We start from the raw sequence: 20082 nt of genomic DNA, 5'->3' as shown, positions 1-20082 counted from the left end.
TCAGCCGCTCTCTCTTCTCTCTTCTCTCTTCTCTCGCCCTCTCATTCTTCTCTTCGTCAATCCTTTCAATTTTCTCATCGCCATAGAGAATTCGAGATCCCCAAGGACTAGATCGATCAAGCTCACGAGTCTAAGGTCTCGGTTGGGTCATGAAGACCAGATCGATGGCCATGGATCTGAGCGGGATAGTGAAGGAGATTCTCTCGGTCGAAGGCAAGGATCTGTAGGATTTTCATCGTAGATTATCCAGGAGATTACCGACGGCGATGTTGAGGTGACGGTATGATTTCAAGCTTTTTCAATTTCAAATCTCGCTGCTCTTGATGCTGGGTTTATATCTTTGTTTCATCGTAGTTTCGTCTTTTTGATAAACCCAGATATGATGAATATTTCTGTTCTTTCGCTTTTGATTAATAGTTCTCTGCTTTTTCATTACCAATCTTTATATTCGTCAGTGATACATCTTCTGCACCTTAAAGACCTGTAAGTTGTTCATTTTCTTTTCTGATAATGAGTTGATAGTTATGACAAACAAGCCTCAGTGTGAGTTATGATACTGATACATGATATATTGTTTTGCCTTTTTGTTTGTGGTTTGGTTTGATCCAAAGCTTGAAACATCAAAGGAAATGGAAATCAGATCCAGATTGCTGTTGAAACTGATGATGGTTGGAAAACTGTAAGTCTTCACTTGTGTACGTTTAGCTTTTTCTTTAGCTTTTTATTTTGACGTTTTCTTTAGTTTTTTTTGTTTTGGCAATGTTGTTGGAATGGGATAGAATGATAGATGAGTGTTGTGTGCAAATTGGATACATAATTGCTTTATTGATTGCATAATGGCACTTAACTTTCTTTTCTTTTGCTTGGTTCTGGTAGCAATGTTGTTTAAATTGCAAATTTGGTACATAATAGATGGAAATGGCATTTGCTTGGTCTGTGTTTTGTCACTGATGAGTGTTGTCATTGCTTTGTGCAGTATCAAAATTGTCAGATTCTTTTATGTTGGTGGAAGGCTGGAAGCTGCTTTAGCAGAGCATGAAATTTCTGGGTATGGAATGCTAACTTTTGCTCTTACCATCTGGCAGTACAATTACATAATCAACTCAAGCTGGGGAACTTATCAATGGTTCAAAACTGATGACAGTAAGTTCTACTTTGTTTCCTTTATGTTCTCTTTCTAGTTCAGCAAATAAACCTTTGAATACTGCATCTTTGTTTTCTAATTCTAATTGTTGTTGGCAAAGAGCATGCTTATACATTTGATAGTGCAAAGACATTAATTGTATGTCTTTCTTCTTTGAATTTGATTTGGAGGCTTAGACTTGTTATTTTTTTTTCTTGGTAGGTTAAATTTTCTCTCTATCAACCGTTTTGAGAGGAAAAAGAATATAGACTTGGCGATTTCAGCTTTTGCCATGCTTCGCACCCTTGAAGGAGATGTGCTTCATGGTCTTAATCTGGCTGAAGCTTCCTTGACAATTGCAGGCAAGTTCCTACTTATTTTCTGTCCAACTGATCTTATTGATCGAGACCTCATACTAACTAGTAGATAAATATTCAAAGGTAGGTTTTGTAGGGACATGTAATTAATTACTAGGTGCTCAATCACCAAGAAGTACGCTCTTACTTGATTTTGTGATTAAGCTTGCCCTTTAGGTCCATTGGTGTCTTGAATGATTCAAGTATTTTGCCAACAAGAACAATGCTTACTGTTCTTGATAACTAATGTGTCCATGAATATTAGTTACTGACCATGATGAACAAGGCACTTGAATATCATTGCCTTTCTCTGACTCAGAAGATCTTTGTTAATATATTTGTTCCTCTATTGCTTGGGTCTTATACCTGTATGCATTTTGTCTAATTTTTTTTATGCTGCATTGTTACCTTCTATCTAATATTTTTTGTGGCTCAGTTTAATCTATTGCTGCAAGCAGCTCTTGGTATGGAGATGTTGCCTTGGGAGAGAATCCACAAGCTCAAGTAGTGAAATTTGTGTTTACATGGTGGAAGAGTGATTTGCTCGGTTTATTTAATTTTTTTTTTTTTTGTGGTTCTTTCAGTTCTGTATATGGTTAATGGGTTGCTTTTTTTATTTTTTTTTATAATAAATGAGGCTCCAATGGCCTTTATTATTTTTGAAAGGAAGGCTCCAATGGCCTTTATTCTTAATTTCCGGATTATAGATGGGATTGATTCGTGGCTCAAATGGATATATATAAATGATTTAAAAAAAAATTAAGAATGAAATTTCTTTATTCAGCTAAAATTATTTATTAAAAAAAAAAAAAACCGAATTTGACCCGACCCGAACCGAACCGAACAGTTCGGTTCGGTTTTCGGTGTTAAATTTTCAAAAACGAAAAACTGAACCGAACTGAACCGAATTTAAGTTCGGTGCGGTTCTCGGTTCTGGCCCAAAACCGAACCGAATAAAACCGAACCCACCCCTAACTGAAGCTAGCCATTCCATGTGCTACCGTATTGGCCTGACGAGGGGCGAAAGAAAGCTTGAAGTCCTTACTAGCTGTTAGCAGAGCCTTAATATCCAAGATCAAAGCACTCAAAGGCGACAAGTCTGTAATGGCAGAATCAATAGCCTGTATTGCAATTAAGCAGTCACTTTCGAAGATAGCTTGATTGACATGCATAGCCAGCAGCAACTCCAGACCTTTCTTCAAAGCTTGTAACTCAACATGCAAAGGTGAGTTCACAAAATCCACCCTATGTGAAAAGCCCGCCAGAAATTGACCTTGAGAGGTTCGAATAACGCCACCTGTTCCCCCAAACTTAATGGAAGGCAGGAAAGCCCCATCGACATTGATCTTAACGTACCCCATCAGGTGGAGCAGCCCACTGCTTTCTAGGTTTCACCCGGTCTTGCCGTGCACTAGTAAAAGAAAGATTGGCCTGTAAAAATTCCTCATGGCAGTAGCCACCAGGGTAGCACCAGTCTACCCACAACCACGCCATAATATATATATATATATATATATATATCATTCCTATTCCGCCAAATACTCCAAAGAAGCACCAGAAGCTGGTCAAAAACAACTGAAGGAAGTTGGAATGCACGTTCTAGTAGCCAGTCCTTCCAAGACAAGGAGGAAGAAGGGATAGAGAACGTGTAAAACCTAATTGGACTATCATACAATATGGAACTTCATTAATCACAATATAAGATCATCTTAGGAACAAGGATTAAGGATTACACAATGTGATGCAATCCGGATAACTTGCAAATAAGGAAATTAGTGTGATTATACTCTTTGCAGGTTGAGGAAACCTAATCCTATGTGGACTCTAATTAGTTTACTAAGACATGAACTAGAGTATGCTTTGCAGAGGAGTTGAATCCATGATTCACAAGGAAATCTTTATGGGAAGGTTTAGGAATCATCAACTCCTATATAAAGCAAGGTCCCTGTTCTCACAATTAATCAAGCAATATTGTCTACCCCATTATAGACTGCCAAAGCATTGGAGAGAACAGAAGACTTGTGCTTTCGGCATGGTAATGGCTTCTACATCATCAGGTTAGTAATTCTTCATCGAATTATGGTTTGTGTTTCTTGAATGTATATGATGGATGTTTGTTTGTGTTATTCTAACAGAACGGAGGAGCCCCAAAAATCTCCCTAGCAATGCTGCAATCACAAAACAGATGCTCTAGTGTTTCTGCTTGTCAAGAACAAACGACACACTGCACAGTACCAGAATAGCCTTTAGAGGTCAATACAGTCAGAGTGGGGAACAAATTGAGTATTGCCCTCCAGCCAAAAATAGCCACCTTACTTGGGACTCTAGCCTTCCACAAGGCTTTCCAAATAGGGCTATATGGATTGCCAGCAGAACCTGAGGCGAACAGATTGCCTAATAAAAAATTACAAGCCATCTTATAGGCAGATTTAACGGAGAAGTTACCTCTTTTATCAAACTTCCACAATAGTCTATCATCCCCAAAACATCTACTAAGAGGGATAGAGAGAACCTGAGCGGCTACATGAGGTTCAAAGCATGCATGGACTGCTGCAACATCCCAAGACATGGAACTGTCAACTATCAAATCGGACACTCTAACGAAAACCGAGTCAGTAGGCCAAGGTACAGAGTGGTGAGACACATTGGGGATCCAATCATCCTCCTAAATGCTAACTGATTGACTATTTCTGATTCGCCACAAAAGGCCAGCGTGTACTACCGGCCTGGCCTCCATCAGACTCCGCCAAGAAAAGGAAGGACGGTCTCCCATATCCGCTATAAGAAAGGAGCCATAGGGATAATAAACTGCTTTGAAAACCCTAGCCATGAGAGAATCCGGGTGAGATAATAACCGCCAACCTTGCTTTGAAAGCATTGCCAAATTATGCGCATGTAGATATTTAAATCCCATCCCTCCCTGATCCTTGGGAAGACACATTCTTTCCCAAGATCGCCAGTGAATCTTCCTCCTCTCATCAAAACTTCCGCAAAAAAAATTGACAACATAACTGCTGGAGCTCATCACATATAGATTTTGGTAAGGCATAACAATTCATGACATAATTTGGCAAGGTCTTAGCCACTACCTTGATAAGCAGTTCCTTACCACCAACACTCAAGGTTTTAGATCGCCAACCAATCAGCTTCTTTGAGAGTCTCTCTTTCAAGTAAGCAAAAATAGCCTTCTTGTCATGGCCGACATGGATGGGTAGTCCCAAGAATAAGCCGTGCTCTTTGACACATTGTACTCCAAGGATAGTTACTAAATTGTTCCTGTGCTGCAAACTTACATTACCACTAAAAACCACACTAGATTGTTGTAAATTGATATGTTGGCCAGATGCTTGAGCATAGAGTGAGAGTACCTACTTGAAAGCATGATATTCATGTGTCGTGGCTTCCCCAAAAAGAAAACCGTCATCTGCAAAAAGTAGATGATGAATAGTACGTGTCGTTGGGGCCATAGTCAAGCCTTTGATGAGGCCGTTCTGAACATATGTAGAGATCAAAGCTGACAACCCTTCTGCACACAAAATGAACAAGTGATACCCGAAAACCAAAGCTCAGGGTTTTTCGTTTTCAATTTTTTTTTTTGCCTAGCCGTAACTGTGAATATTAGTTATACATAAACATAAGAAGCAATATACGTGCATCAAATGAAATAAAAAAAATGTAATGACAATGAGCTAACAAACTTAATATGTGAAACGCTGTTGTTTTACAACTAACAATTTGGGGTCTTAACAACGAGATCTAAAAGGCTCGATCGGTGATTAGTGAGATAAAGTGACAGCACTAAGAGGAGAGGAGAGTGATGACAATTTTGAGAGGAAGGTTTGTGGGTGTGAGACAAAGATCCAAGAGGGTTTTTAGGGCACAATCGTTTATCGAGAAGGCTCAATTGGTGGCTGGTTGCGACTGTTTGGAGGATAGTCATCGGAGTTGTTCTCTCGATCACGGCAGCTTTCTAGGTCGCGGTGGCCGTTCTCAGAGCTAAGGCTGATCCCAAGCCAAATCTTAATCTCTCAGTCTTGGCTGCCGTTTTCAGAGTCAAGCTCAAAGCCAAGGCCAATCCCAAGTCAAATCTCAATCTCCTGAGGTGTTGTTGCATTATTGCTGAAATTATGCTTTGTGGATTGTCTAGTTGTCCATGTGCTTAGTGCATGGTGGATTATACTACAAGAACAGTGGCCACTTAGGTGTAGAAAGATTTTTGGGATAAGAAGCAAGTACTTAAGAAAGAAAACGAGACAGGAACATTTTTTAAAGGAGAGTCTCATGTGATAGTTTTGAAACCACCCATGTTGAAGAATACCAATGCATCCATATGGGCTGATCTTCTGTCATTCGCTATTCTGCTACACTGATGTTGCACAGAAGAAGTTTTCTACATCCCCTAATGCTGCACAGGAAACGACTGAAGAAGTATGCAACCCTTGATGCTGCCAAGAACAAGTCTGCATCCCATTAGGGGTGGGCGTCCGGACCCGAAAGACCGAGGACCCGACCCGAACCGAGGAAAAAAGCCCGATTCGGTTCGGTTTTAGAATAGAAATTTTCGGTTCGGTCTAAAGCCCGACCCGAATTCATGTAATCGGTTCGGTCTCGGGTTTCATTTTTTCAGGGCCCGAAAGCCTGAACCGACCCGAATACTGTAGCAGTTGCCACATGTCAGTCCATGATTGGGTGTTATAATAATAAGTTAAATATTAAAATAAAATAAAATAAACAACCCTAAAGGAGTAAAGGCTACACTCCGACTAACTCGACCTCAGCCTCCTCTCTTTGCTTGTCGATAGTATCGATACCATCTCGGCATCTCAGTCTAAGCCCCAAATTTCAGAAATTGATAAACCCAGATTAGTGATTAGTGATTACCAGCTGAAAATCTGAAATCTCCCTCTCACTCTCTCAGTCCCTCCCTCACCCTTCTCTGAGTTGTCTATCTCTCTCTCTCTCCTGCTCCAGTCTCGATCTCGGAAAATTGAAATCCTCCTCCAATGAAGCTTTAGAAGTTCATCGTCGCCGTCGATTCTCCTTGAGCCTTGATGGTCTGCAGTCTACACTTCGCTCCTCGCAGCGAATTTCTGGGGAGGATGATCTTTCTGGGTTTTTTTGTTTTGTTCAAACTAGTGATAATGATTAATTCTTGGGTTCAGATCTTCCTGGGTTCAGTGCTGCTGCCATTGTTTTCAACGGTGGTTTTACTTCTCTTTGGCCATTTCCGAATTGATTTTTGTATATGGGATTAAGAACTCATGCATGGTGGGTATTTTAAAAAAAATACAGAATTGTCGGTGTTGAAAGGAAGGAGTGGTGAAGCGGTGGAGAACACTGTTTTCTTACTTCAGACAAGACTCACAAGAGCCCAGCTGTGTATAGAAACAAAATTGGTCAAAAAATTCGGTAAGGCAAGCTGGGATTTCTTTGAAAGGTTTGAACTTTGAAGTTATGATACCGTAAGTTTGGTTTGTGTTGTTTAGATTTAGTTGCAGAGCTGTGGTTATGGTTTGATAGTTGGGAATTAAAGAAAGAAATTGTCAAAACTCCTTTTACGTTGCATATTAAGTGGTTGTGCCAATTATTGAATACAAGTTGTTTGTGATATAAAAGCTAGGAGTGGGAATCTGGGCATACGATTGTTAATTGGGAAAATGATCATTTACCCGATTTTAGGCTAAAAATTGCCCACTTGCTCCACCAACTGTTTTTTAACCCCATTTACCCAAAACACTCTAAGGGATTATTTCCCCTTTACCCAATTAATTCTTTTTTCTTTTTTTTTGAGACTTTTTTGCCCTCTCCTTCTTTCTCACTTAGAGAGAGAAGTCACCTTCCACCTTGCTGTGCTACGGTGACCAGTGGCCGGTGCGGTCTCCGGCGACCAGACTCCGGCGACCGGACTCCGGCGAACGGTGACCGGATTCCGGCGACCGGTGACCGGACTCGGACGAACGGTGACCGGATTCCGACGACCGGTGACCGGATTCCAGAATCCGGCTATTATTGCCCCCCAGTAATCATATTACTGCCCCCAGTAATCATATTACTGCCTCCCAAAAATCATATTATTGACGTCCAGTGAATTGTATGAACTCCCAAAACCAAAATGAATACACTACAGGAACAATTGATCAATTTATAATCATATTACTGCCCCCAGTAATCATATTATTGCCCCCCAATACAAAGTCCAATGTCTCTACTGCCTCCCAATAGACCACCAAAAATGCACCATTTTGTAGGATTCACTGATAATTTGACCTTAATACACAGAAAACAACAGGTAACTTATCAAAACACCACATTATAGTGATCCATGTCCCTCGTATCAAAGTCTACTGGGGGCCAATAATGTGTCTACTGCCCCCCAGTAGACCATCAAACAAACCCCACAGTTACATTGCAATCTCAGGATACCAAAAAAAAAAAAAAAAAATGCTCTGGGCACCCACGTCTAAAGCTGATCGTGATTTCTCGCCGGTGCTGGTGTAAGAGAGAGATAGGTGATTGTGCTTGGTTGTATTTGAACTCAATTGTGTACGAGAGAAGCATGGGGTTGATATCGTCAGTGTCGGGGCGAGAGACTGGAACAACGATTGCCGGAACGATAGAGGCCTAAACCCTCAAAACCCCAGAACCGAAACACCCAGAATTCCAAACCCCAAAATCGAAACACCACCCAGAACTTCAAACCCAATGAAAGGCCCAATCTTTCGAAACCCCATTTTCCTTCACTCCCTGATGTCACCAGCAACAGTGAAAAAGCAAAGACCTTTGAGAATCTTCCGAAGCTGCCGTTGATTTCAGCCACCAACATTGGAGTTTGGTACGAAGAAGCTGAAGATTTGGAAGGCAAAGTGGTCGGGAAGATGAAGAAAGCCGAGGCAAGGAGTGGCGATGGTCGGGATCGCCGATCAATCGAACGGCGACGAGGACGTTGGAGTGGCTGGATCGCTGATCATTCGAACGACGACGAGAACGTTGGATCGCCGTCTGGAGCTTCATCGTCGTCTTCAGGTTTGGACTGCATCTCCGGCGCGGCGATCAGAGAGAGAGAGACAGACCGGAGGTGGAGATCATGGGGAGGAGAGAGAGAGAGAGAGAGAGAGAGAGAGAGAGAGAGAGAGAGAGAGAGAGAGAGAGAGAGAGAGAGAGAGAGAGAGAGAGACTGATAGGAGATGGATGGGTTTTAATTTAATAATAGGGGCACAATTGTCAAAAGATGTAAGATTTGGGTAAATGGGTTAAAAAAACTCTTAGTGGAGTAAGTGGGCAATATTTATGCTGGAATTGGGTAAGTGGTCACGGCCCCTTGTTAATTAGTATTGAACAATAACAAGGTATAATTGAGCTTGGTGAAGCTATGTTTTAGTGATGGGTTATTAAATTTTAAGTTGATATGCATTCCAGTCTTCCAGTTACCAAAACAGGCCGAACTGGCATTTTGGGCCCGAAAAGCCCGAAAACCGAACCAGCCCGAATGGGTTCGGTTTCTATCGGTTTTCAGTTTACAAAAAGCCCGAATCGGCCCGAACCGACAATTTCGGGTTCGGTCTCGGTCTCACTAATTTTCGGGCCCGGCCCGACCCGAGCCCAGCCCTACATCCCATGATATGTTTCATTTTGACAAGAAACAAGATATTTTAGATCTTTAGCTGGTTGTGGTATGTCTTGGTGATGGGACTAGCTACAACCTCTGGTTTGACACATATTGTTTAGGGTGTTCAACAATCTACTGTGAAATTGAGATTTTATAGCTGTTTGTTTCAGTTATTTTAAGTTTTAGTTTTTTAGGGGAACGAAATATAATTCCATTAATTGATAATAATTAAACAACCATACTAGGTCAACTGAGAGGGATATGAAGACCCTTCAAATTAATCCACTGTTCAATTATTCAAGACTAAAATCCAAAAAACTAGCAAGAAAATAAATTCTAAAGCAACTACTCATACATGACCCTAAACCTAAGCACATGTCTTGACCAGTTTTAAGGCCTAAAACGCTCTTGGTGTACCTCTCCACAAGCCAAAACATAAACAAAATAAAGTTAGGGCAGTGTAAGGCTACTATTCCTAGTTTGCTTGGGAGGGAGGCTGTGTCTCCACTCCTCCTTCATTTTGGGGCCTGAGATCTGCCTTTGATGAGTTGGTCACGATGGAATCCGAACGAACTACCTGCGGACCGACCTGAGCAAGTTTTGGGTTGTTCCTCTAACCTGGTGATTGCCTCTCTTCTTCACCACCTTCTCAGCCCCAGTAATAGTCACCTCAACCAGTCCATCAGAAGTCATTTCCAAGCCCAAATTCTCAAGCTGGAGACTCATAGGCACCAACGCCAGGCTATGCTTGCCCTTTGGCCATCCTCAGTCGTCTCCTTCTCTCTCTACCGCTGCTCACCTGAAACCGTAGCTGGCTTTGCATTACCTTTATGAAGGGGTTGAATGTGACTCCTTGCTTTTCCTTTTGAAGCAGATTTGGAAAAAGGAAGACAGAGATCAGTGATGAAGCCAGAGTCATGGGCATGTTTGCCCTAAAGATTAGGGTTGGAACAATTGGCCCTGCCGGCACACCAGACCCCACAGTCTTCTGCACCACCTCAGCCTCTAGTTCACGTCGACAACAAGCTCCCCCGTGATTAATCATGGTGCACTTAAAACACTGTCTCAACAGGTGCTCATACCAGAAAAGCAAAGTCAGAACGTCGGACGACGATACTCAGACTCGTCGCTCCAAGACACGAACCCGCCCCACTCCTTACCAGATCCTAGGATGATCTTTTTTTTTAATTGATGATAAGATAAAAAGTTACAAGACAAAAGCAAAACCACGAAAAACATCATTTCTCAGTTGATCCAAACAGAACGCTGGGCATACAGAAAGAGGTAGACAGTAAACAGTATGATCCATTTGCTATTTAAAGTTTCTTTTTAAAAAAAAAAAAAAAGAGTTTCTATTGGGACCTCTAAATTTGCTCATTTGACCTCACTCTATTATGAATTATTAAATGAAATATATAATCTACTATAAAATTACTATTAAGGACAATAATTATACCAAAAAATATTATATTTATTTTATGTAGACTTTCTAATTCAATAATATTAGATTGTATTCCTTATTATTTTCCTTATCTATTTTCATTTTCCAATTTCACTACATACTCATTAAAGCATTCATATATATTTAATAAGAAGTAAAAATATGATTAAGATCATATGACATAAAAATGTATGATATATATGTTGAACACATATTGGTGAGGGAAAACCAATATATATATATATATATATAATTAATCATTTGGCACAAAAAATACAGAAAAAAAATAAACATTAAAAAACGAATGATTTTTTTTTTAGAATAAAAACAAATGATTTCTTCATTTTTTTTTGTTGCACAGCTAAAATAGAAAAAAAAACATAATAGTTCATGACATTTTCTTATTGATTAGACATTAATTTTTGAAACTCAAGCTTGATTAAGAAATTTTCTCAAAAAAAAAAAAAAACTTGATTAAGAAATGTATATTTAGTTAAGATTTATAGAGTGATTAAATCATTGAAATGACTAAATTTTTTATTTTAAAGATAATAATTTGTTTGTAAATTATATGAGTGAGGTTATTTGAGGAAGTTTAGTGAGTAAATTTAGTATTTGAAAATTTGATAAGAGGTGTAAAAAGCATAGAGGTCAAGTGAGTAAATTTAGAGGTTCCAATAGAAAAACTCAAAAAAAAAATATACGCGCATCAAATTTTTATTTTTTATTTTTTAAACAAAAGGAAAAGGAAAGGCCTCGCATTGTCGCACGTTAAATCCATATTATTTTTCCCGTCAACCTCTCCACGACGACGTTTAACCAAATTCCCACAGCTTCAGCAATTAAGCTTTAGATCTAAACCCCTTCGTAACACTTTCCTCTCCAGTCTCCACCCCTCAGATCCCAATTTCCCGACGACAACCAAAATGTCGCACTCCTACAGCGAAAGCGACACCGTTCCCCTCCACCCTTCCTCCCAGTCCGACATCGACGAGATCGAAAACCTAATCAACGCCAGCGTCCAATCCGGCCCCACCACGGTCCTCCCCGCCAAGCCTCCCAGCCCCCCCCGCGCCTCCATCCCCGTCTCCTCCTCCTCCCCCTTCATCCAATCCAACCTCCCCCAACCGGCCCCTCCCGCCTCCTCCAAGCCCAAGCCTCCGCCGCCGTCCTCCGTCCCCGCCCCTCCCCCCGTCCCCTCCGCCGCCAACAACAACAACATCGCCGCTTCCGGCTTCGGCTCCCCGCCCAACACCCTAACGGAGCCCGTTTGGGACACCGTCAAGAGGGACTTGTCTCGGATCGTCAGCAATTTGAAGCTCGTCGTCTTCCCTAACCCCTACCGTGAGGACCCCGGAAAGGCTCTCAGGGATTGGGATCTATGGGGTCCTTTCTTCTTCATTGTTTTCTTGGGCCTCACTCTCTCCTGGTCTGCATCTGTCAAGAAGGTGATGATCCATTCTTGGTTGCTTAATTTTTTCGAACTGATTTGATTAGCATATAGGATAATCTGATGGGAAATGGAATTTATTCTTTTGCAGTCTGAAGTTTTCGCTGTTGCATTTGCCGTACTTGCTGCTGGTGCTGTGATTTTGACATTGAATGTACTCCTACTGGTAATAACTCCTCTCTCGCTCTTTTACTCCTATTGATTTGTTTCTGTTTCGGGTTTCGAAGTCGAGATCGCATCGTATATAGGCTGTGAAACTGTAAATCATGATCATTATCAGCTTGTGGAATTGTGAACCGCGGTAGTTGATTGGTTATTACACTAGTGCTTGTGTGATTCTGTATTTTTCTTCTCTCACCTAATGATGTTATAGGATCGGGCTTAGGGCTGATTGAGTATAGGCAGTGGATATGTAACATTAAGTGGATCACAAGATTGCTAGTTGTGTTCTTTCGAGTGGGGTTTCTAGTAATGGTGCATCATGGTCATGAACTATAATAGGAACAATTTTCGTCCTGATCTTTATGTAACAAAATGATGTAGTAGGTTACATGCTAATTTAGAAAACACAATCTCATTATTTTTTGAAAAGGATTTGGTAAACAAATTGGTAAGTGTGGCAACACATGAATATCTAGAGCTGATTCAGTTATTATATGCTAGATATTTTAATATGAGATTGTTCTCCCATAAAATAAGAAGCTCAGCAAAGTTGTCTTTTTCAGGGGGGACACATAATTTTCTTTCAGAGCCTAAGTCTTCTTGGTTATTGCTTATTCCCTCTGGATGTTGGAGCTTTAATCTGTATGGTGAAGGACAATGTGATATTGAAGGTTGTTGTAGTAAGCATTACACTGGCTTGGAGTTCTTGGTCTGCATATCCTTTCATGAGTTCAGCAGTCAACCCCAGGAGAAAAGCTCTCGCACTTTACCCAGTTTTCTTGCTGTATGTATCTGTTGGTTTTCTTATCATCGCCATTGATTAACACATCGGAACTAAACATGCATGCTAGTAGATAGAAATTTTGTGGGGTGCTTCATTTTCTGACTTGTTGCTTGGGATCTGAGCTCCTTCTGCCTATAATATTTGCTGTATCAAACTTCTTATATGATTTTGATGTTATCGCGTTCATACCTTTTGGAAATGCTGTGGTAAGAGATCAGTTCATTCATATTCTATGTACCGTGTGATACATTTTGATACGTAAACTATGTGATATATGTCAGAACTTAGAGCTTAGAACAATCATAGTCATTTTAGTGATCGTGTTATAAATTTATTCTGGCATTCGAGCTTGTACCATTTTTGTCATTATTAGTATCGAGGAACTTTAAACCCTGGCATGGAGGGAAAATTTTTGCATGTCACTGAAACATCCAACTGTAATTGTTTATTAAGCACTTAAGGTTTGGGAATGTACTTGGAAATAATTTTTTATCTTTTATGATTATAAACTCAAACCTTTGAGTTTGGTCTTCCTTCTACCTCGAGCAGCAGCTGCTTGGTTCAGGAATAGTTCATTTTGCATTTATCTTCAGCATGTCCAACACTGTTGCACAGGGAGCAATGGATGGATAGGTTTCCAATTCAATGGTGCAAACTGCCAAAAGTAAAATCTCAAGCCTGGTTCGTCAAGTCAAAATAATTAGTTTCTTTTGTTCCTCGATTGAATATAAGTTTGTGTGATTCCCATAGTTCCATTTTGGCCAAGAACTTTTTGGGAGCAATAGAAGCTTCATTGGCAAGCCTGGTCAATAGCCCTTTGACCTTTCTAATTTCGTATAGCTCTTATTCATTCCAAAAATGATAGTCAATTTGGCCAAAATGATGCCTGGTTCAATTATTTTACTTAGACATGAGTAAAACCATATAACTGTATCTTTGTTATAACGGCACAGGGATAATGCTAGTCTCAGTTACTCGGGCACAAAAATAAATATATCTGCATGAAACAGTTGGAGATAGACAAATTACTTAGAGCAACTCTAATAATTTCCTTATAATTTATGTATTATAAGGAAGCAAAAATCAAAGTTTTAGCTTTTTTTTTTTCTCTAACTAACAGATTCTCTATTTTCCAGCAATCTCTAAAATCTTTATAATTTTTCTTTAAAATTTTAAAGATGGCTGTAAATTTAGGGAATTTGGTTTTCTCTTTCTTTTTTATCCCTAAAATTAGGATAGTTATAGAGAATCTGTTGGAGCAAAAGATGTTCATTTTTCCCTAAAATAGAGAAAAAATAAAATTTATGGAATGTGTTGGAGTTGCTCTTGATGACACATTCCATACACTCTTGGTCATAGCTTTCACGAAAACACTGAGCATGATCATAGTTTGGTTGGTCTGGTGTTGGCCCCGACCCTTTTAAACAGAGTAAGGTGTTGGGACTTGGGACGAAGAGACTGACAATTTGTATGTTCGTTCAAATTCAACTCGAGTATCATTTGTTAGCGGTTATTGCGAAGTGTAGCAATAACGTGGAATAACTCATAATTATGTAATGATTTTTCCAGTTCTAATACTCTTCCTTGTCTAATAAAATAATATTGGACCAAATGGTAAGGATCGTCTGACAAAAAAGCCTTTTCACCAACAAAATGAAATTTGGATTATGAAATAAGACGAAGGTTTCCCATTCCTTTTTTTTTTTTTTTTTTTCCCGAAAGGGGTTAGGAACTGGAGCAAATGGCAGGGGCAAGAACGTCACAGCACTATTCATAAGCATTCTACAGTTCATTAGGGACTCCGCCGTAGAGAAAGAGTTAATGTTAAGGTGAAGACTTGCTGACTAATAGTCAAGAAGACTTGTGACTTAAAATTCTGAGAAAAAACTGGTAACTAGTTCAAAATCATAGAAACCATGAGTTAATGACAAGACGAAGACGAGACTTCACACTCTGAGTCGTTGCAGGACTTGCTCATTATATATCAAATATTAGTTTTTATCATCACAACCCTCCTCAAAATGTTATGCTGGTTGGCTCTAAATATTGCAGTAGTGTTCATATTGAGACCGTGATCATCATTCGTGATCTCTCTTACTTTTCTATCTTCTTTGTTCTCCACATATGTTAAGGCACATATTAACAATGGTAACAAGTCGATTTTTCCTCTTGCAAACAAGGTTGTTGCTGGTATACTACTGTTGTATTGCTAGCTTTGCTATAGTGGTAGCAGTACAAACCAGCGATGTCTCCACAGATGAGTCTGCTCTTCTTTCTCTCAAAGCCAGCATCACCATTGAAGGTCAAAACATGATCTTCACCGACTGGTCCACCAACAACATTTGCAACTGGGCTGGGGTTACTTGTGGTGCAAGCCACCGTAGAGTCGAGGTCTTGGACCTGTCTTACTTTGGTCTTTCAGGCACCATTCCTGCGGAGCTAGGTAACCTGTCATTTCTTGTTGATCTGGACTTCACAAATAACAGCTTCCAAGGTCCCTTGCCCCAAGAATTGTCTCGTCTACACAGGTTGAAGTTCCTTAGCTTTGGACTCAACAACTTTGGGGGAACAATTCCATCATGGTTTGGGTCCTTGTCCAAACTTCAAACCTTGGATTTGTACGGTAATCAATTTTCAGGTTCCATGCCCGCTGCCATCTTCAACTTATCTGCACTACAAGTAATAGATCTCAAAAATAATAATCTATCGGGTAATTAGCACTTAAACTATCTGGGATTATTGGTGATTAATTATTGGTTGATTATGTATGTTTAAGCACAGTACGTGTTAATGGACTTAATCAACAGGTAGCATACACAAGAATATTGGGAACTTGACTCGCATAAGAAAGATTTATCTTGGTAACAACAATTTGACAGGTAACCACTGTGTAAACTTTATTCAACATTTAATTATAGTGCTTCTCTCATGAACTCTATAACTATATTGAAATATGGAACTATTGGTCTACAACTGTGGAAACTAATATAAATAAGTGTATTGATGCTTGAATGCGCCATAGAATGTCAAAGCAGAACATCGGGGTTAGATTCCATCAATTAAGAATCCAATGAAAACTAAGGACACCAGGCTATAAAATTAAAATTGGGGTGCTGAATTGCTGATATATATTGTTGCAGGTACTATACCACATGGAGTAGGTGATCTTCCAAATCTACAGATTTTGTCACTCATGGGTAATAATCTTAATGGCCTCGTCCCATCCACAATCTTCAACATGTCCACAATAAGAGTGATATCTATTAGTAGTAATAATCTCTCAGGTAGCTTCCCAACAAACATAGGCCTTGGATTTCCAAACATACAAGAGTTTTATGCATCGAGTAATAAACTCAGTGGAGTAATTCCCAAATCCATCTCGAATGCTTCTAAGCTCACTGGCCTAGACCTGGGAGGTAACTCATTTTATGGCTCTATACCTAGCTCGCTTTGTGCCTCACCAAACCTTGAGCGGCTGGTCTTGGAATCGAACAACTTGACGATTGACAAATTTACTCCAGAAGTAAATATACTCTCTTGCTTAGCCACTCTTACAAAGTTGAGAAAATTATGGCTGTCTGACAATCCACTAAATGCCATGCTTCCATTTTCTCTTGGAAATCTCTCTACATCACTTGAATATATGATATTAAGGAATTGCAACATGTCGGGTAAGATTCCGAATGATATTGGCAACTTGAGCAGCTTGATCTTCTTAGACTTCGGATTGAATGAATTGAGTGGATCAATTCCAACTACCATAGGAAGACTACAAAAACTTCAAGTTTTTAACTTGAGTAACAACATATTGCAAGGATATGTTCCAGATGAACTTTGTCAGCTGAAAAACCTAGGTGACTTGCTTCTGCAAGGCAATCAACTCTCTGGTTCTATACCTTCCTGCTTAGGTGATCTAAATGCATCTCTAAGAATTCTATCACTAGGGTCCAATTTGTTAACTTCAACAATACCATCTACCTTGTGGAGGCTTACTTATATCCTACACTTGGACTTGTCATCCAATTCTCTAAGTGGACTTCTCTCAGAAGAGCTTGGTAATTTGAAAGTTGTGACAGATATATATTTATCAAACAACCATTTTTCGGGTTCGATACCAATTAGCATTGGATTTCGCACAGATCTTGTCATTCTCAACCTAGCAAACAATAGTTTAGAAGGCTCTATTCCTGATACTTTTATTGGATGTCCAAGCTTAGAATTCTTGGATTTATCCAAAAACAATCTGTCAGGGGTGATTCCAAAGTCTCTACAATCACTTTTATATCTCAGATATTTGAATTTGTCCATCAACAGACTCCATGGAGAAATTCCAGAAGGTGGAGCTTTCGAACACTTGTCTTATGAATCAATCTTCTCGAATGGTGAACTCTGTGGTTCACCCCACCTGCAGGTTCCACTGTGTCCAAGTTCAACGAGAAGTACTCCACTGTGTCAAAATAGATGCATTACTATTTTGAAGTGTATTATTCCAGGGATCCCCTTAGCAATACTCATAGTGGCCTTCATATGGAGATTGATACTGCATAGAAAAAGGAATGCAAAAGCTGCAAAAGTGACTACATTGTTACCACCACAACCTCTTTGGAGAAGAGTTTCATACAAAGAACTCCGAAGGGCGACATATGGATTTGCTGAAACTAACTTACTTGGCACTGGGGGTCTTGGCTCGGTTTATAGAGGGACACTGTCAGATGGGATTTTAGTGGCCATTAAGGTATTCAATGTACAGTTGGAAGAGGCTTTGACAAGTTTTGACATGGAATGTAAAATGCTAAGTACTATACGTCATCGAAATCTTATCAAAATCATCAGTTGTTGCATTGATATTGATTTTAGAGCTTTGGTACTTGGCTACATGCCTAATGGGAGCCTTGAGAAGTGGTTGTACTCTGATAACTTTTCGCTGAGTATCCTGCAGAGGTTGAATATTTTGATAGATGTTGCATTGGCATTGGAATACCTCCATCATGGTTACGAAACAACGATTGTCCATTGTGATTTGAAGCCCAGCAACATACTACTAGATGATGATATGGTTGCACATGTTGCTGATTTTGGCATTGCGAAGCTCTTAGGTGGAGGAGGTTCTATGTCTCAAACCACGACCCTAGCTACAATTGGGTATATGGCTCCAGGTAATGTACTGTTGCTACTTTATCTTTCACTTTTGTATATATTGATGGGGATTATTCTCCTGAATAATGAAGAATGTGCAAAGTTATAAGATTTCTGATATCTATTAATTGCAGAGTATGGAATGGGAGGAATAGTTTCCAGAAGAGGGGATGTGTATAGTTTTGGTATTATACTGATGGAAACATTCACAAAAAGGAAGCCAACAGATGACATGTTTGTTGGACAAATGAATCTAAAGCAATGGGTTGCAAATTCATTGCTTTCGGATGCAATAGTTGAAGTTGTGGATTCCAATTTAATTGGGACTCAAGAAGAAGATGAAGATTTTGTGAGCAAGAGGTATTGTTTGTCATGCATTATGAATTTAGCCATGGCTTGTTGTGAAGAATCACCAGAAAATAGGATGAATATACAAGATGCTCTCTCCACGCTCAATAAAATCAAAAAAAAGTTTTTGAAAGACACTGCAGGAGGTATGCTACCAAACGTCCTCTTGTTCAGCAGACGTTCCATTGAGGAATTCTATAGCATATTTCATGGCTTTTAATTCACTCATATACGTAATTATGTAAACTATTGTTGTAATACTTGTAAACTTTGTTGAGAATGTTTTTTTTTTTCTTTGCCCACTCTACATGGAATTATGGAAGGCTGATTCACGCAAGAGATTATTCTGACACAAAATAACAATATTATAAAAAGTTATCTTTTCCTTTCAGCTGATCCATGTCTTATTGGTTATATCTTATATATAATTGGCGCTTTAATCTGCATGCTGAAGGATAATGTGATATAGAAGGTGGTTGTAGGTGGTTGTATCTGTTGGTTTTCTAATCATCACCATTGATTAACACATGAAACTAAGCATGCTATCTGGTAGATAGAATTTTTATCGCGTGCTTCCTTTTCTGACTTGGTGCCTGAGATTTGAGCTCCTCCTGCCTGTATTATATTTGCTGTATGAAACTTCTTACATGATTTTAATGTTCTCACGTCATATCTTTTGGAACTGCTTTGGTAAGAGATCAGTTCATTTATGTTCACGTCATATCATTTACAGTAAATTAGTCTTAGCCGAACCATTCATGTTTCTCAACAGAAAAGGCTAGTTTGGGAGCTAGAACAGAGGAAAACGATGATGAATCTCAAGGGAATTTTTTGTGCGTGAACGATGGTTAAGAACATTTCAAATACCAATAGAGCAACATCAAACCTAAACTTCAAATATATACAAACTCGAACTCTAAACTATAAAATTCAAAACAAAACAACATTTCAACACCAAATGACAATGTCTCAATTATCAATTCTCATACAAAGCATAATAACTTTGAAGTTATTTTGATTTTTCACATCCTTGTTTTAATACAACACTAACTGGAAGTTAGAAATATTACAAACTTACAGATAGTCTAATATAGCACCAAAAATACAAATACAAAATTATACAACACCAAATTCATTATGAGTCCAAATGATAGCATTAGTGATACAGCAATCCTAATTCATCGTCAGTTTATGTTCAAATGATAACATTCATCAATCATCACCTACAGCTTCTATAGATTATCTTTAGTCATTTGCAGTGGTAGTTGTTGAATTCTCAGTCCTTTGAGCATCAACACCTTCAACAAAGTTTTTTTTTTTTTTTTAAAAGAAAAAAAAAAGGGGATGCCGGGTTGGCAATTGGGGATAGAGAATTTTTTGTATTGTTCCGCCATGCGATTTTGGTCCTCTATGGATGCGTTTGTGCTTATGGTTTCGTCATCATATGAAGAATTACCTTACCCCAAAGGCCCAAATGCTAGTAACTTAGTAAGGCTACTGAACTCTTTATCGCTGATTTGGGACAAGTGGACAACATGCAAGCAAGTCCAAATACGGTCTGGAGTTTTTACCCTCCAAATGTATTTTTTAGTGTGGAAGGTATTTTGTTGGAAAAAGTGGGATATTTTTCCACTTCATCAGGCCAGTTATATATATGTCACCCATATAAATGTAAT

The 20082-nt window shown here is 39.3% G+C and overlaps 3 protein-coding genes across 4 annotated transcripts; 2 read left to right on the top strand and 1 right to left on the bottom strand.

Moving 5' to 3' along the window:
- Nucleotides 1-1103: 1103 nt before the first annotated feature.
- On the bottom strand, nt 1104-1334 carry LOC112198980. Its single transcript, XM_024340055.2, has one exon. The coding sequence runs from the start codon at nt 1275-1277 to the stop codon at nt 1104-1106; it is 174 nt and encodes a 57-aa protein (XP_024195823.1). The 5' UTR covers nt 1278-1334.
- A 10011-nt stretch (nt 1335-11345) lies between these two features.
- On the top strand, nt 11346-13276 carry LOC112201012 (protein YIP4a). The gene is made up of 3 exons (XM_024342020.2): nt 11346-11974; nt 12068-12142; nt 12702-13276. The coding sequence occupies exons 1-3, from the start codon at nt 11453-11455 to the stop codon at nt 12960-12962; spliced, it is 858 nt and encodes a 285-aa protein (XP_024197788.1). The 5' UTR covers nt 11346-11452; the 3' UTR covers nt 12963-13276.
- Nucleotides 13277-14783: 1507 nt separating this feature from the next.
- LOC112200626 (receptor kinase-like protein Xa21) lies at nt 14784-18681 on the top strand. 2 transcript variants are annotated; one of them, XM_024341648.2, is made up of 5 exons: nt 14784-15632; nt 15730-15801; nt 16063-17657; nt 17862-18078; nt 18193-18681. In XM_024341648.2, the coding sequence occupies exons 1-5, from the start codon at nt 15047-15049 to the stop codon at nt 18624-18626; spliced, it is 2904 nt and encodes a 967-aa protein (XP_024197416.2). In that variant the 5' UTR covers nt 14784-15046; the 3' UTR covers nt 18627-18681. The 2 variants fall into 2 exon arrangements, with proteins under 2 accessions (XP_024197416.2, XP_024197415.2); XM_024341647.2 differs by having other exon boundaries at nt 16063-18078.
- Nucleotides 18682-20082: the final 1401 nt, after the last annotated feature.

This window comes from Rosa chinensis, chromosome 4 (assembly GCF_002994745.2).
Source record: "Rosa chinensis cultivar Old Blush chromosome 4, RchiOBHm-V2, whole genome shotgun sequence".
NCBI classification, from domain to species: domain Eukaryota; kingdom Viridiplantae; phylum Streptophyta; class Magnoliopsida; order Rosales; family Rosaceae; genus Rosa; species Rosa chinensis.
The sequence above is the reverse complement of the archived record's forward strand: the minus strand, read 5'-3'. Positions and strand labels throughout refer to the sequence as shown.

What these genes read in the sequence shown, in the direction of transcription:
- LOC112198980 (XM_024340055.2), bottom strand. Translation starts at nt 1,277, where the DNA reads ATGTCTTTGCACTATCAAATGTATAAGCATGCTCTTTGCCAACAACAA.
- LOC112201012 (XM_024342020.2), top strand. Translation starts at nt 11,453, where the DNA reads ATGTCGCACTCCTACAGCGAAAGCGACACCGTTCCCCTCCACCCTTCC. An exon ending in GGTCTGCATCTGTCAAGAAG is followed by an intron (nt 11,975 to 12,067) that starts GTGATGATCCAT and finishes ATTCTTTTGCAG; the next exon opens with TCTGAAGTTTTCGCTGTTGC. An exon ending in CATTGAATGTACTCCTACTG is followed by an intron (nt 12,143 to 12,701) that starts GTAATAACTCCT and finishes TGTCTTTTTCAG; the next exon opens with GGGGGACACATAATTTTCTT.
- LOC112200626 (XM_024341647.2), top strand. Translation starts at nt 15,047, where the DNA reads ATGTTAAGGCACATATTAACAATGGTAACAAGTCGATTTTTCCTCTTG. An exon ending in TGGTAACAACAATTTGACAG is followed by an intron (nt 15,802 to 16,062) that starts GTAACCACTGTG and finishes ATATTGTTGCAG; the next exon opens with GTACTATACCACATGGAGTA. An exon ending in AATTGGGTATATGGCTCCAG is followed by an intron (nt 18,079 to 18,192) that starts GTAATGTACTGT and finishes TATTAATTGCAG; the next exon opens with AGTATGGAATGGGAGGAATA.